Source organism: Colobus angolensis, unplaced genomic scaffold, assembly GCF_000951035.1.
Source record: "Colobus angolensis palliatus isolate OR3802 unplaced genomic scaffold, Cang.pa_1.0 Scaffold208, whole genome shotgun sequence".
Lineage (NCBI taxonomy): Eukaryota > Metazoa > Chordata > Mammalia > Primates > Cercopithecidae > Colobus > Colobus angolensis.
In genome coordinates this window covers 568475-582509 of record NW_012115244.1, presented here as the reverse complement: position 1 = coordinate 582509, position 14035 = coordinate 568475, and the positions used below count along the sequence as shown (strand labels likewise).

The 14035-nt window shown below is 62.7% G+C and overlaps 1 protein-coding gene across 1 annotated transcript in view; it reads right to left on the bottom strand.

Moving 5' to 3' along the window:
- The window catches only part of PLXNB2 (plexin B2), a 20761-nt gene extending 10573 nt beyond the window's left edge, over positions 1-10188 (bottom strand). Inside the window, exons 1-11 of the mRNA XM_011942236.1 lie at positions 10134-10188; positions 4895-5975; positions 4347-4529; positions 4130-4258; positions 3351-3451; positions 3069-3195; positions 2524-2677; positions 1357-1471; positions 1175-1283; positions 993-1094; positions 261-402 (exon numbers count right to left, since the gene is read on the bottom strand). Coding sequence (XP_011797626.1) covers positions 261-402; positions 993-1094; positions 1175-1283; positions 1357-1471; positions 2524-2677; positions 3069-3195; positions 3351-3451; positions 4130-4258; positions 4347-4529; positions 4895-5962 — 2230 coding nt within the window. The 5' untranslated portion in view covers positions 5963-5975; positions 10134-10188. The remainder of the gene's footprint in view (positions 1-260; positions 403-992; positions 1095-1174; positions 1284-1356; positions 1472-2523; positions 2678-3068; positions 3196-3350; positions 3452-4129; positions 4259-4346; positions 4530-4894; positions 5976-10133) is intronic.
- Between the last annotated feature and the right edge of the window lie 3847 nt (positions 10189-14035).

Sequence of the window (14035 nt, the reverse complement as noted above, 5' to 3'; positions counted from 1 at the left end):
GCGGGTCGGGGGTCACGAGGGCAACCACCCTGTGGCCACCGGGTCCCTTCGCAGCCAAGGGCAGCAGGGGAGGCCTTAAGGTGTCAGAACTTGGGGAACCCCATGGACACTGCTCTGCGCCACTCTGTCCCCAGGGAGGCAGAGGGCAGAGGGGGCTTCTCCAGCAGCGTAGGGCACGGCAAGCCCCTGGCTGGGCTCTGGTCCCGGGGTCTCCCTGCTGCCCCTCCCCTCACAGTCCTGGAGGTAGCCCGCCACCCCACCCTGGACCCTAGGGTCCAGCAACTGAGCCGGCCTGCCCTGGAGCCGTACCTTTGGGGTCCGAAAAACGAAGGTCCCGGATTCCTGCATGCTCACCGGCTCCATGAACTTGAGCAAGTCACTGCCCACGTGCAGCGAAGAACCCTGCAGACCAACCCGTCAGGACCCTGGACAGGCGGCTCTGGCACCCTGGCCCTCCTCCCAGAACCCCCGCAGTCCCTCCTCAGTGCCTACAGTGTGAGCCCTCTCCTCACCCCACACGTGCCTGTCCCTCAGACTCTCCCATGCCAGCTGACCCCTCGGCCACTCTGAAGTCCGAACACCTGTGTCTGCAGAAGCCTCTGAACGTCCTGTGTGGGTGTCCCCTGGTCACCTCCACCACTCATGCACCTGAGGGCATCGCCCGGCCCACCCGGCATCGTGGCCCCCACAGCTCCCTCCTTGGGAGGTGGCACTGGCCCCTCAACCTCCGCATGCCTGCCTCCTCCACCGCCTCTGCTCAGTCCCATCCAAAGGTCCCCGTGTGCTCCCTCCTGGCCTCTGTCCCCAATATATCCTATGCCCTCTACCTCATGTGGGGGTCCCGAGTTGGGGAGCACGGGTGGAGCTCAGGCTCCCACACACCCATCAGCACCGGCCTGCCGCAGCCTCCCTCCGCATCTTAGCCTGTCGCCACCTGGCACCCCTCCCTCTGCCCCTTAGCCTGTCGCCGACCAGCACCCCTCCCTCCACACCTTCACAGTGTCCAGGTTCTTGCCCTGGAAGGTCACATCTGTCTCGTGGTTCATGGGGATCACCAGGGGGCTGGGTTCCAGGAACTGGGGACAGCTGTCCTCCTGGGAGAGCAAGGCTGGTCAGGTGCTGCCTGGGCACAGCAGAGCAGCCGTGCCCTGAACAGTCCCCCGAGGCCCCTCACCATGTGGGCACGGATGATGCCGTCCTCGGGGTTGGGCGAGGCCTCCCGGCACTCATGGTAGCGCAGGTCCCACTGGCAGGTCCAGCGGTTGCTCACGCAGGAGATGCACCTGTGTCCAGAGAGGGTCGTGAGCAGGGCTGGGTGTGTGGGTGGGGCGGGGTCGAGGGGCATGAGACACTCACGGCAGGTTCTCCTCCAGGCTCATGGCCTGGCGGCAGTCGTAGAAGGGGTACTCGTAGGAAGTGAGGAAGATATTGTCTCGTCTGAGGAGGAGCTGGATCGTCACGGCCACGTGGTCTGCAGACAACAGAGGGGACGGCATCAAGGTGGCGGCCACAGGGCCGAGGGCCAGGCTGAGCCTCCCCCGGGGCTGACTCCTGGGGCCGAGGTGGAGACGCCTGGTCTTCAGGTGGTGCCTGCCAGGACGCCCGTTCACGCTGGGCTGGGCCTGCCACCTGCTATCAGATCTCGGTTCGGGTGTCGGGCCCAGCGCGGGGCTTGCCTTCCTCCCCAGGGCCGGGTTGCTTTCGTACCCTCTGTTCCCCCAGGCAGTGAGGGCAGCGGCTCCTTGGAGTCTGGGTAGGACCTGCCAGGTCCCTGCCCACGTCACTGCGTGGCCCCACTGCCCCCAAAACTCAGGGGATATGGGCGTGACGCCTGCCCTGGCCCACATGTGAGGCCCTGCAGCCTCTGGGAACCACCCTGCTCTCTAAGGCTGGGCTGGATACGGCAGGGAGGGGTGAGGGGCATCTGCCCAGACGACGGGGCCTGGCACCTGGCACCCAGATGCTGCTCTGGACGTGATGAGGGAGCAGGCTGAAGACAAGTCACCCTCACTACAGGCCTGGGTGGGCGTGGCTGCGGACAGCCCTGGCGGCCCTGCAGCCTCTGGGAACAGCCCCCACTGTCTCAGGCTGGACAGGGCACCCGGATGCTGCTCTGGACGTGATGAGAGAACAGGCTGAAGACAAGTCACCCTTGCTTCAGGCCTGGGGGGCGTAGCTGTGGACAGCCCTGGGGGCCCTGCAGCCTCTGAGAACAGCCCCCACTGTCTCAGGCTGGACAGGGCACCCGGATGCTGCTCTGGACGTGATGAGAGAACAGGCTGAAGACAAGTCACCTTTGTTACGGGCCTGGGGGCGTGGCTGCGGACAGCCCAGGAGGCCAGAACCTCCCCCACCAGGCACAGCAACCCCACCACAGGCTTCATTCAGGCTGGGCCCCCGGAGTGGCCGCAGAGCGTGCCTGTGCCCAGCTTGCACCCAGGGGCCAGCAGAGGCGAAAGCCCACATGCACAGGGCCCCGTGTGACCGAGAAGGGCCACCTGGGGGCTTGGGAAGGGGCCTCACCCTGGCCTGGCGGCGTCATGGGGATGCTGCTTGGGGAGTTGCAGATGACGGTGCCGCCCTCCACACGGGCGGGGTGTGGCGGCGACTCCCCAAAGAGGCACAGCAACTCGTCCTCCTTGCTCAGGGCGGGGAGGGGGCTGACGGTCAGCTGCACCTGAGGGAGGGGCCCCGCAGCTCACACCAGGAACCCCAAGTCCTGTCTGCCCACCTGCCCGTCACTCGACCTCGCTGCGTGTGTGGGCGCACGTCCCAGAGGAGCCTCCAGAACCTGACTTCGCATCTTCCAACACAGGCCCCCCTGTGGTCACCCCAGCAACTCCTGGGACAAGGCCTGGGTCTACCCTGGATAGGGACAAGCCCCACCCCTACCCACCCAGGTCACAGGGATCCAGGGGGCCAATGGAGGGCAGGCTCCATCACGAAGGCTCAGTGCCCGGAGCCCAGGCGGGGGAGATGTGGGGCCATCCCCTGCCTGTCCCAACAGCTCCTAGCCTGGGGGAGCCCCCACCTGGCCGAGCCTGGGTCCGAGGACCCCCACCACGCACCTCCCCCTGGGCCCGCCGGCTCATGTTCTGCGGCTGGGCGCTGGTGATGGCCACGCAAGACTTGCTCCGGCTCCACAGCCAGTGGCTGGCCTCCTCGGCCCGCGGACACTCGGCCTTCCGGGTGCATCTGCAGGCGCAGGGGGTGGCCTCAGCACTGGGACTCCCTCAGCCCAAGGTGGGGTCTTGTTCTCCTAGGACAGTGCAGTGTGTCCCCCGACCCAAGCCATGACCTACCAGGATCCCAGAGGCAGGCCGTGTCCCCGATCCCCCCCAGGCACTCACCGTCCCTCGACGACGCACCAGCCGCAGTAGGGGTCCTGTGAGTCGCGGCACTGGGTGCAGGTCGGGTAGCTCAGGCACTCCTGCACTGGCAACCGGAACACCTGGGGCAGCGGGGCCAAGAGGGGGACCATGGCAGAGGCCACATAGGCCTTCCGCAGACCCCGGATGTCCCCAGACCGCCAGCTTGACCCAGCTTTGTCCTGGGGCCTCGAAAGCCTCAGACACCTCAGGCTTGTTGTTAAACAGTTCTGGCTCTGTGTGGCCATGGCCTGCTGGCCATGCCGAGCCCAGGGAAGCCGGGAGGTCTTGGCTGTGGGGTCTCCTGGGGCAGCTCCCGTCCTCTGTGCTGGTTCTCTCTGAGGGGTACTCCTAGGCCCGGCCTGAGGGGCTCTTGCACCAACCCCCAACAAGCTTGGGGCCCAGGCCCACGTCCCCCACTGACTTAGCTCACAGAGGCTGTGCCGGGACCCCGTCTTGCCATCCACCCTCAGGAACAACCCTCAGACACCAACCCAGGTCCCTTCCACCAGGACGGGACATAGGCGGGGCTGGAGGGAGAGACCTGGTTGAGACCACACAGGACAGACAGAAGGGGTGGCAGAGACAGGGGCAGTGGCAGAGACACAGGATGGAGACACTGCCCGGGACCCATCCAGCCGCCCCTCTTCCAGCCCAAGGAGAAGGGCCTGGCTCTGCAGCACCCAGTCCTCCTCTGGCCCCCAGGCCTGTCATAAGGGCACACTTGGCCTGGAGTGCTCTGCGCAGTGCGTCTGGCTCACCTTGTCCTGGGTCATGGCGTACAGGCTGGCCAGGTCTCCAGACAGTACCAGGTCGCGCTTGACCCTCTTGTTTATCTCCACAAGGATAGAGTCGTACTCTGAGGAGGTGCCGTCTGGGGTGAGGTACACCTGTGTGCATGAGGGCAGGCTGGTGAGGGTAGGGGCCTTGTGCACAGACAGGACCTCCAGAGCCTCCCTGCCCCAGCCTGGGCCAAACCTTGAGGATGCGGCCGTCAGAGGTGCCCAGAAAAGCCACAGTGTGGTTGTTCTCGGCGGTGACCGTCACGGCCGTCAGGTTCAGGCCTCCACGCTGCAGCACAGCTGTGGCTTTGAGCCCGTCGCGGCTGCCCAGTGGGTAGGGCAGGTGTTCCGAGCCACATGGGAAGCTCTGGCTGGAGCCCTGCGGACCACAGCGTGTCAACGGCAGGCAGACCCCGTTCTGAAGGGCCCTCCCCACTCGGGCTCCAAGACTTGGGACAGGCCCTTCCCTTCGGCGCATGTGCCCCACACACATCCCCGAGAACAGGGCCCACAGGGCAGGGAGCCCCACCGTGCTGTTGTGTGACCCAGTGCCCGACACAGGCCTGGGACTGGTGCCGGCGTGAATAGCACTGAAACATGCAGCACCCACCCACGCGAGCACCCACGCTGGCGAGAACCACGGCCACACAGCTCATGGGCACCCTCCCCAGCAGGCTGGGACACGCAAACCCACACACGGACGCCTGCAGTCCGGGCCCCGCAAGAACACACTGCGGCCCATACCAGCGCATGGCCGCCGCACAGGATCTCGCCGTGGAAGGGCTTGTAGAAGATGTCACGGGATGATTCCCAGGTGCCCGTGTAGCAGGCGTTGCGGTTGGCCTCCATCTTGGCGTGCACTTCGTCCAGCGGGAACAGGCAGAGGCCTGCACCGGGCCCTCCACTGCTCCGGCTGTCTCTGCTGAAGACGGCGTACAGCACCCTGCCAGAGCCAGGCGCGGCCACGGAGGCTGCCAGGCAGGTGCCAAAGGCCGCAGCATTGGCGTCGGGGTCCCGGCACTGCAGGTCCATCTCCAGGTAGGAGTAGTAGTTGGGGTCCTCTCTGCACATGCGGGCCAGCAGCGTGCGGTTCTGGGCCGGGTGCTTGTCCTGCTGGTTGAAGACAAAGAAGACGTAGGGGCCATCCTCGAAGGCCGCCACGAACTGCTGTGTGTTGGTGGACAGGTAGCCGGCCTTGTAGGTGGCGTGGTCCGTGTAGGCTTCGAAGGCCTCCCTGCTGTCGGTCCGGTCCAGCAGCCGGGTGCTCACGATGATGCCGTTGTCGTGCGGCCCGTTGCCTTTGCCCACAAACAGCACGCGGTCACCGGGACCCGTGGAGCTCACCAGCCCCACCGTGGCCACGCCCTCGTCATTGCTGGCCACGAAGGACTTCTCGCCGCTGCCGTCCTCGTAGAACAGGCGGAGGGAGATGTTGCTCAGGGCACGCAGGGCGCAGATGCCCTTGAAGAGGCTCCCGCACTCCACCAGGCGCTTCCTGGGAGGGTCGAGCAGCAGCAGCTGGTTGACATTGTCGGTCATCTCAGCCTCATGGCACTGGCTGGCCTCGATGGGCGGCGTGCACTTCTTGTTGTCCAGGGCCGGGCCCGTGGCCACCTGCTGCTCCAGCTGCAGCTTGGCATTCAGCTGGTAGAGGGCATTCACCGCCCCCAGGTACACCATGCCTGAGGCCTCATCCACAGCCAGGTGGTTTAGCTCTCTCTCGCTGCGGAAGAAGTCCAGCTTGCGGGACCTCAGGCTGGCAGCCGCGCCCAGCAGGCCCAGCAGGGTCAGGGCCCAGAGCCGCAGTGCCATTGCCCCCGGCACCCTGTGGGAAGAGTGAAGGGTCAGAGGAGCCCCGGCCCAGAGGACCCCCATCAAATCCCTCTCCGGTCCCTGCCCCAAACGTCAGAACATGGGACAGAGAGGATCGTGCCACTCCACGAACTGAGAAACCCGGAGCTCTGCCCCTTCCTGCGTCACACCCCCGCCATCCTCAAGATCTCGCTGGAGACCACCTCCCAGCCCTCCTCAAGGCCACCTTGACCGACCACTGGGGCCAAGGCACTGCCACTGCCCGCTCCAGGATCCCTCCCGGAGGTGCTCACAACACCGGCAGGCCTATTCTCGAGGCAAGGAGTCGACGCCCCCAGAAAGGCTCTCAGGTGCTCACACACATGCCCCATGACCTGTGACCCCAAGGAGCTCCAGGTGGTCGGGAGGCACTGGCCCCAGCACACAGGCTCAGGCTGACAGACCCCTGGACGTTAGAACAGGCAGCTCACACATGGGGCGGAGGCGAAGTACATGGGAAATTGGAGGCTCGGGTGAGAGCGAGGGGTGAAGGAAACGGGAAACCGGAGGCTCGGGTGAGAGCGAGGGGTGAAGGACACGGGAAACCGGAGGCTCGGGTGAGAGCGAGGGGTGAAGGACACGGGAAACTGGAGGCTCGGGTGAGGGCAAGGGGTGTACTGTGCATACCCCAGCAAGTGCACATGCTGTTTACAACTGCCCACCAGAGCCCCAGGGGCCCTGACCGCCTCCAGGCCCCCTGCCCTGATGCAACAGTGGAAGCCAGCAATCACCCAGCCATCATCACCCACCACTCCTTGCACTTGGCCCATGCCGCCCCCAGGGCAGAGCCTCTGATGTGGACACAGGGGAGGCAAGAAGGGGACCTGGGGAGCCGTGAGCCGCTCCAAATCCACCAGGTCTCAGAAGGGGAGGCCCCCACGTCTGCAGGCTGGACAGGCTGTGTCCATATGTGTGTGTGTAACTGAGCACGTTTCGGTGTGGTGTCTGTGCCTGGGTCCGACCTGGGTCCGGGTGGATGAGGGGGATGTGTGATGTGACAGGTGAGCTGTTGAGGACCAGGCTGAGTTAGGGGTCTCCCAACAGGAGGACAATCCAAGGCCACCCAGGACATGCGTGGTCCTCCCTCCTTTCTTCCCTACCAAACTCAGGTGCATCTCAGGGGCTCAGACACAAGCGGCAGACAGGACCCTTCTGCCTCTGAGCTCTTCCTCAGGGTGGTCCGTCCCTCTCACGCTAGGGACCCTGCTCCATCCTGGCCAGTGATCCCTGCATCAGCCTCCCCGCCAGTGCCCCCTCCTCATGCTCCCAACCACCCCCACTCCTGGGCCCACTGTCATCTTCCCTGAGTGCACCAATACTGGGGGCTTCCAGGTGTACAGGGCAGCCCTGCCATGGCAGGTGCCAAGGGGGTCCAGACCTGATGGCAAAGGGTCACGAGGGATGCAGGCCCTGGCCTCCCCCACCTCCCTGTGCAGGCCCACCCGTGCCTCCAGAGGGACTGCCACACCCTCTCAGGCCACTGCAAGTGTCACCTCCCTGCATATGTCTCATCCCCTCAAAACACAATCCTCTTTCTCACCACCTGTTTGAAAGTTCTGCTGGGCCTGGTGGCTCACGCCTGTAACGCCTGTCATCCCAGCACTTTGGGAGGCCGAGGCAGGCGGATCACGAGGTCAGGAGATTGAGACCAGCCTGGCCAACATGGTGAAACCCCATCTCTACTAAAAACACAAAAAATTAGCCGAGCATGCTGGCACCCGCCTGTAGTCTCAGCTACTCTGGAGGCTGAGGCAGAGAATTGCTTGAAGCCAGGAGGTGGAGGTTGCAGTGAGCCGAGATTGCGTCACTGCACTCCAGCCTGGGTGACAGAGCAGAACTCTGTCTCAAAAAAAAAAAAAAAAAGTTTTAAGTGTGGAAAGAACAAGTCACCAAATGCAAATGTTTCCACATCCCTGTGTCTCTGACGGCCAGGCTGAGCCATGACAGCCTTGTGACCCATTTCTCAGGTGAAGAAACTGAGGCACGGAGTGGAATTTGCCCAAGGCCACACCGTGGGCATGGGTGGGGCTGGGATTCTGACCTGCAGTGGGAGCAGCTCGGCCTCTGACCACTGTGTTTCTCCACCCTTTGACAGCCCCCCTGGCCCCTGTGGCCTCCATCCTCCCAGGAGGGCGAGGAATTCCACTGTGTTGCTCTGTCGCCAGGGGACGTGTTTCTCCCGAGCCTCAGCTTTGGGTGAAGCTGCATCTACTGGCACAGCCGCCCTCCACCTGCCCGTGGCACCCCGTTCTGATTGCCCTCATGCTTCCTGAAATCTCTTGACGGGCGGCGACCAAGATGCAACCAACCGACAACATCTGAGCCACCCCAGGGCCCACGTGAGTGAGACAGGGCTGCACGGGCCTTCCTGCTCCCTGGGGATGCGCCCATCAGACAGGCAGCTCCTGCGCGGCACAGAACCCCCTCCCAGCGCTGGGCATTCAGTGCTCAGCTGCTGCCCAGCTCCTGAAGCCCCCTGCCCAACCCCTGGAGCCCTCAGGTGCCCACGAGCACAGCAGCTGCTGGGAGAGGTGACCACCCACAGGCTAGGGAGTTCCTGGCCACTTGGTGGCGGAGAGGCTGGGCAGGGCCAGGGGACCCCAGGCTTCACCCCGATAGGGGTGATCAGCCAGAAGATGCCGGCTTTAGTGAGAAACAGGAAGATTCTACAAGCCCAGGGGAACCTCTGGGCGTGATCTTGGGGGAGGGGGTTCTATGCCCACCTCAGCCAGGGTCCCCCGCTGTGGCTCAGTGGCCTGTCTGGGGGAGAGGAGAGGAGGGTACAGAAGTCCCAGGCCTCCAGGAGAGGCCCATAGGCGATAGCTCCAGCCCATGGCCCTACCAGGGAGGAGCAGCGCCTGCCCGAAGGCCCCCCCAACCCCTGCCGCGCCCCTCTCCCACCCACAGCTATCCGGGGGAAGGTCTCGCAGGCCCCCGCCTTCTAAGTGCACCCAGTGGCGCCAGCGGGGGCAGGCAACGACCAGGGCCCTCGGCCCTGCGCCCAGGCCTGCTGCCCTCCCGCCGGCCCGGCTCACCCGGCTCTGTGCAGCTCCCGGGAATGAATGGAATGCGCCGCAGCCCGGAAGGGAGTGCGGGGGCGGCGTGGGGGCGGGGCCCACGGTCCCCTTGGATCTGACCCGGACTGCGGTGGGGCAGCCTGGAGAACCCTGCGGCGCCCCCAGCCCCAGGAAAAGCAATGGCTCTGGGCCCCCACCGGCCACCCCTCACCCATCCCCATCAACTTCCACCCAGGCAAGCCACTCACCCACCCACCAGGGCTGTAGGGGCCCCGGTGCTGGAAGAAGGCTCTCCTGTCCCTGCCAGGGGTTGGCACACCCTAAGTGCTCAATAAACACCACTGTGTGCCACCAGGGAAAGCCTGACTCGGCCCGTGCTCCCAGGGCCCCGCCGGCCCAGGCCTTCCAGGGTGGCAGGTGCGGCTGGGGTGACACCCTACAGGTAGCAGCTGCCTTCTCGTTCCTGGACAAACAAGGCCTCAGGTGACCTGCCTGCCCAGGCCCAAGAGCAAAGGGCAACCCACCGGACCAGCAGCAAAGCTCAGGCAGTGCAGGAGGCGCCCGGCACAGCCAGCTCCGCTTCCTGCTGCCTGTGTTCCTGGAACAGGAGGGAGGGCTGGCGGCAGGCACTTCCTGTTTTGAAGCCCTCCTGGGACCCCCACTTATGGGGCTGGCGGGGATTTCCTCGGGCCCTCTGGTGCCTTCCTCCTGGCTGAAGCTTGGAGGGGCACTTTAAGGAGGCCACACCGACTCTGGCTGCTGCTGGCCCACCAAGCGTCTGCATGGGCACCCCCATCACCACATCTCCAACGCCCAAATTCCCAGCCCTAATGTCCCAGAACCCAGTGCCCCAGTCTCACTGCAGACCACTCCACCTGAGCGAAAGCTTGGCCTCAGAGAACCAGGGAGGCCTCACAGCGTGCTGTGGGCAGGGAAGCTCGCCACTTCCATCCAGGCCAGGCCATGGGAGGAGCAGCAGAGTGACACGTATGGTTGAAACCTGGCTGAACAGAGGCTTGCAGATACCACATAGCAATTCTAGATACCTCCAGCCTCCCTGTCCACGTGGCCCCAGCCACCCACTGCCTTTCCCAGGTGGGGTGCAGCCCCCTCACCGAGGCTCCAGTGATCCAGCTCAGTTTCTGCTCCAGGCCAGCATCGAGATTCTCTAGGAGGCAAAGGAGAGATGCCGGTCACAAGAGGAGCCCCGCCAGCTGTGGAGCCCCCCACCTCTGTCCCATGCTGGCAGGGGCTGGGGGAAGAAACAGCCCACAGGACCCCATCTGGCCTTTGCCTTCTCTGGCTCCTGCACAACCCCTTCCTCAGACACCTCCAGGACTCCTGGCATTCCCCTCTGTCAGAGGCTTTCTGCCTGTTTAAACTAGGTATGGCTATTTGCTTAAAATAAAAGTTGCTTTCTGAGGTCGAGCGCAGTGGCTCACGCCTGTAATCCCAGCACTTTAGGCAGCCAAGGCAGGCGGATCACGAGGTCAAGAGATGGAGACTATCCTAGTGAACACAGTGAAACCCCGTCTCTACTAAAAATACAAAAAAATTAGCCAGGCGTGGTGGCAGGCGCCTGTAGTCTCAGTTATTCGGGAGGCTGAGTCAGGAGAATGGTGTGAACCCGGGGGGCGGAGCTTGCAGCAAGCGGAGATCGCACCACTGCACTCCAGCCTGGGTGACAAAGTCAGACTCCGCCTCACAAAAAAAAAAAAAAAAAAGTTGCTTTCTGAAAAATATACATACCCATGACCCCGAAATTTCACTTACTAGCTGTGTGACCTTGGGCAAGTTACTTAACTTCTCTGTGCCTCATTCCCCATCTGTGGAATGGAGAGAGAATAGTGAGCTACCCCCAGGGGTTTATAAGGACTAAATGAATTCATTCACAAAAAGTCTCAGAGTGTTACACTGTAGCATTCAGCAATGCTTGCTATTGTATCTTCCCTTGCTATTGTATCTTCTAGTTCTGGATAAACACCCACTATACCCACAGGGAGGCACAGACCCAGGGTGCTTCTCCGCATGGTTGGCTTTAGCGAAAATGTGGCAGCCACCCAGCATCCCACCAGAGGATACTGTGGAAGACTACATGGTAGATGCACGTGTGTCTGTGCTGACTCTGATAGGGAAGTCTGAGTGCAGGGTTTGGCCCCATCCATCTCTGAGAGGCTCCAGAAGCCCTCAATCCAAATTCAAAATAGTGGCCGGTTGCAGTAGCTCACGCCTATAATCCCAGCATTTTGGGAGGCTGACGCGGGCAGATCACGAGGTCAGGAGTTCAAGACCAGCCTGACCAACATGGTGAAACCCCATCTCTACTAAAAATACAAAAATTAGCCAGGCGTAGTGGCGTGCGCCTGTAACCTCAGCTACTCAGGAGGCTGAGGCAGGAGAATTGCTTGAACCAGGGAGGCAGAGGTTGCAGTGAGCAGAAATCGCGCCATTGCACTCCAGCCTGGGCAGCAGAGCGAGACTCCGTCTCAAAAACAGAAAAGAAAATAGTGGTGAACTTTGGGAGCAAGGAGGAGGCCACTGCACTCTAGCCCAGGCCGGAGTGATATTGTCTTAAAATACACACACACACACACACACCCACAACAAAACAGTTCAAGGAACTTGGACTACACCATGAACTGGCCGGGTGTGGTGGTGCAGCCTGAAGTCCCAGGTACTGAGGAGGCTGAGGCAGGGTAGCTTGAGCCCAGGAGGTTTAGGCTCCAGTGAACTGTGATTGTGCCACTGCACTCCAGCCTGGGCAACAGAGCGAGACCCTGACTCTAAGATTAAAGCAGAACACGAGTTTAAGACTATATTTACATATTGCTTGTCTAAAAAAAAGCTGAGCCAGGCACGGTGGCTCACACCTGTAATCCCAGCACTTTGGGAGGCTGAGGCGGGCGGATCACCTGAGGTTGCAGTGAGCCGAGATCACGTCACTGCACTCCAGCCTGGGGAAAGAGCAAGACTCTGTCTCAAAAAAAAAAGGAAAAGGAAAGAAAGAAAAAAAAGAAAGTGAGCTCCACTCTGCCTCGGGACGCGACTCTCCAGGCCCTCAACAGCCACCGCCACGGCCAAGGTTCGGCTACTGAATCCTGCTCAGGCCCGCGTCCACTCCGGCCTGGCCAGGTTGGGTGCCAGCAAAGCGCGTCCTCCGGCAGGGCCAGGCCCCGCTCTCCTCCCACTCCACTAGGATCCTCATGTGCCCTGTGCAGCAGGACCTAGAGTTGAACATGCGGTGACACCAGCAGCGGGGAGGCGGGAAGGGAGGTGTGCGCCACAGCTGTGCACGGATTGTGCTACCGTGCTGCACAGGTAAGGGTTAACCCGGCCAAAGGGCTGGGGGAGGATGACGTTTGATGGGCAGAGAGTGTCCTTTCGACCTGAGACTCAACAGCGCCTTTGTGAAAAGGGCAAACTCCTCTGGCAAACTCAGAAGCCAAAGCACAGGGAAGCACCAGGCCTCCCGAGAAAGCCGGGACCCGCCGGGACTGGAGTGGAGACTGAAGCTCCTGATGGAGGTGGCAGCCATGGTGGTGGCACGGTGCCCCCAGACCTGCCACCTTGAAGGGATGCCATGCCAGCCTGTGTGCCCCTGTGCCCACTCCCTCAGCCTCCTGCAGCCCCCAGACTTCTCCCTGCAGCACACCCCCAGGCCCCAGCCTCCACCGGCCCAGGCCCTGGGGTTGGGGGAATCAGCCAAGGTCAGGGGAGGCTGGCCTCCTCCCGCCCACCCCGCACCCCGACTAGACTTCCCCCGAGAGATCGATCCACTCAGGAAGCCAGAGGCAGGGCCCATACTTCACTCTCCTGGAGGGGCTTCCTGCTGTCCTCTTCCCTGGCCCTCACAGTGGAGGAAGGCCATGGATTACCCCTCCCAGAGAATAACACCAGGATCCCTCCACCCTCAGCCTGGGGCCCTTCCTGGCCCAAGTCTACCTCCTCTGCCCGGCCTCTGGCTTCTCCCACCTCCATCCATCTTGCCCTCAACACCGAGCCAGGCTCCATCTCCCCCTCACAGGATTCCTGCTTAGCTATCCCAGAAAAAGGAGTTTCTTCCTTAGGTGGCTGTGTTCACACCCGAGGCTGTTGCACGCAGGGACCTCAAGGCCTGAACACTCCAGAGCCAGACCAGTGAGTTCACACCCCAACTCTGTCACGTTCTGGCTGGCTCACATGGGCCATTCGGAAAGCTGCTCTGTGCCTCAGTTTCCCCATAGGTAGTCTGGGGGTCATTATGGCACCCACCTCAGAGGGCTGCCTTGAGGTTGAGTGGGTGTGGAAATCTTTACAGCTGTGCCCACTCAGAGAAGGCACCCAGGGAATGTGTTCACTGTGCTCCCCAGAAAGCCCCTGCCCATCCTTTAGACCCCGAGACAGCCTCTCTAACCCAGCCCCTGAGGGACCGGCCTTGCTCTGTGGTCTGTGGTCTTCACCCACAGGGCCTGGCCACACACCCCCACCCCCCGCCCCAACAAGTCTAAACACTGGATCTGGCCACTGGGCACCTGCCGGTCCAAGCTCAGTGAGCCAGGAAGGGGTGGCGACATGCAGGGGCGGGAGCTAGAAAGTACACCTGCCCCCTTAGGTCACCCCCAGGCTAACAGAGCAGAAGGGTCTCCTCACCCAATCAGAACTCCGATGGGGGCCAAGGGCAGCCCAGGGATGCTGGGCATCCCCCCCCCGCCCTAGACAGTCTGGGAGGGAGCAGGAGCTGCTTGCTGGCTGGGTGCCTGTGGCCCCCTCCTCGGGTCCCCTTTTTTTTCTGACCAGCAGCCCCAGGCCCCTTGCACAGGCTGAGTCTGTCTCCCATCCCTCCCACTAGGTAAACGTAAACAAGAGGCATCTAAGGGGGAAGGACAGACCCCTACTCCAGATGAAGCCAAGAGTGGGGGCTGCCAGGTCCCCCAACTCCTGCCAGCCTTGGTTCTGAGACCGCCCCAAGTTTTGGCTGCACTGGGAGATGGTTCGGCGGGGGGGCTAAAATTGGGGGTTCTCTGCCTTTCAGTATTTT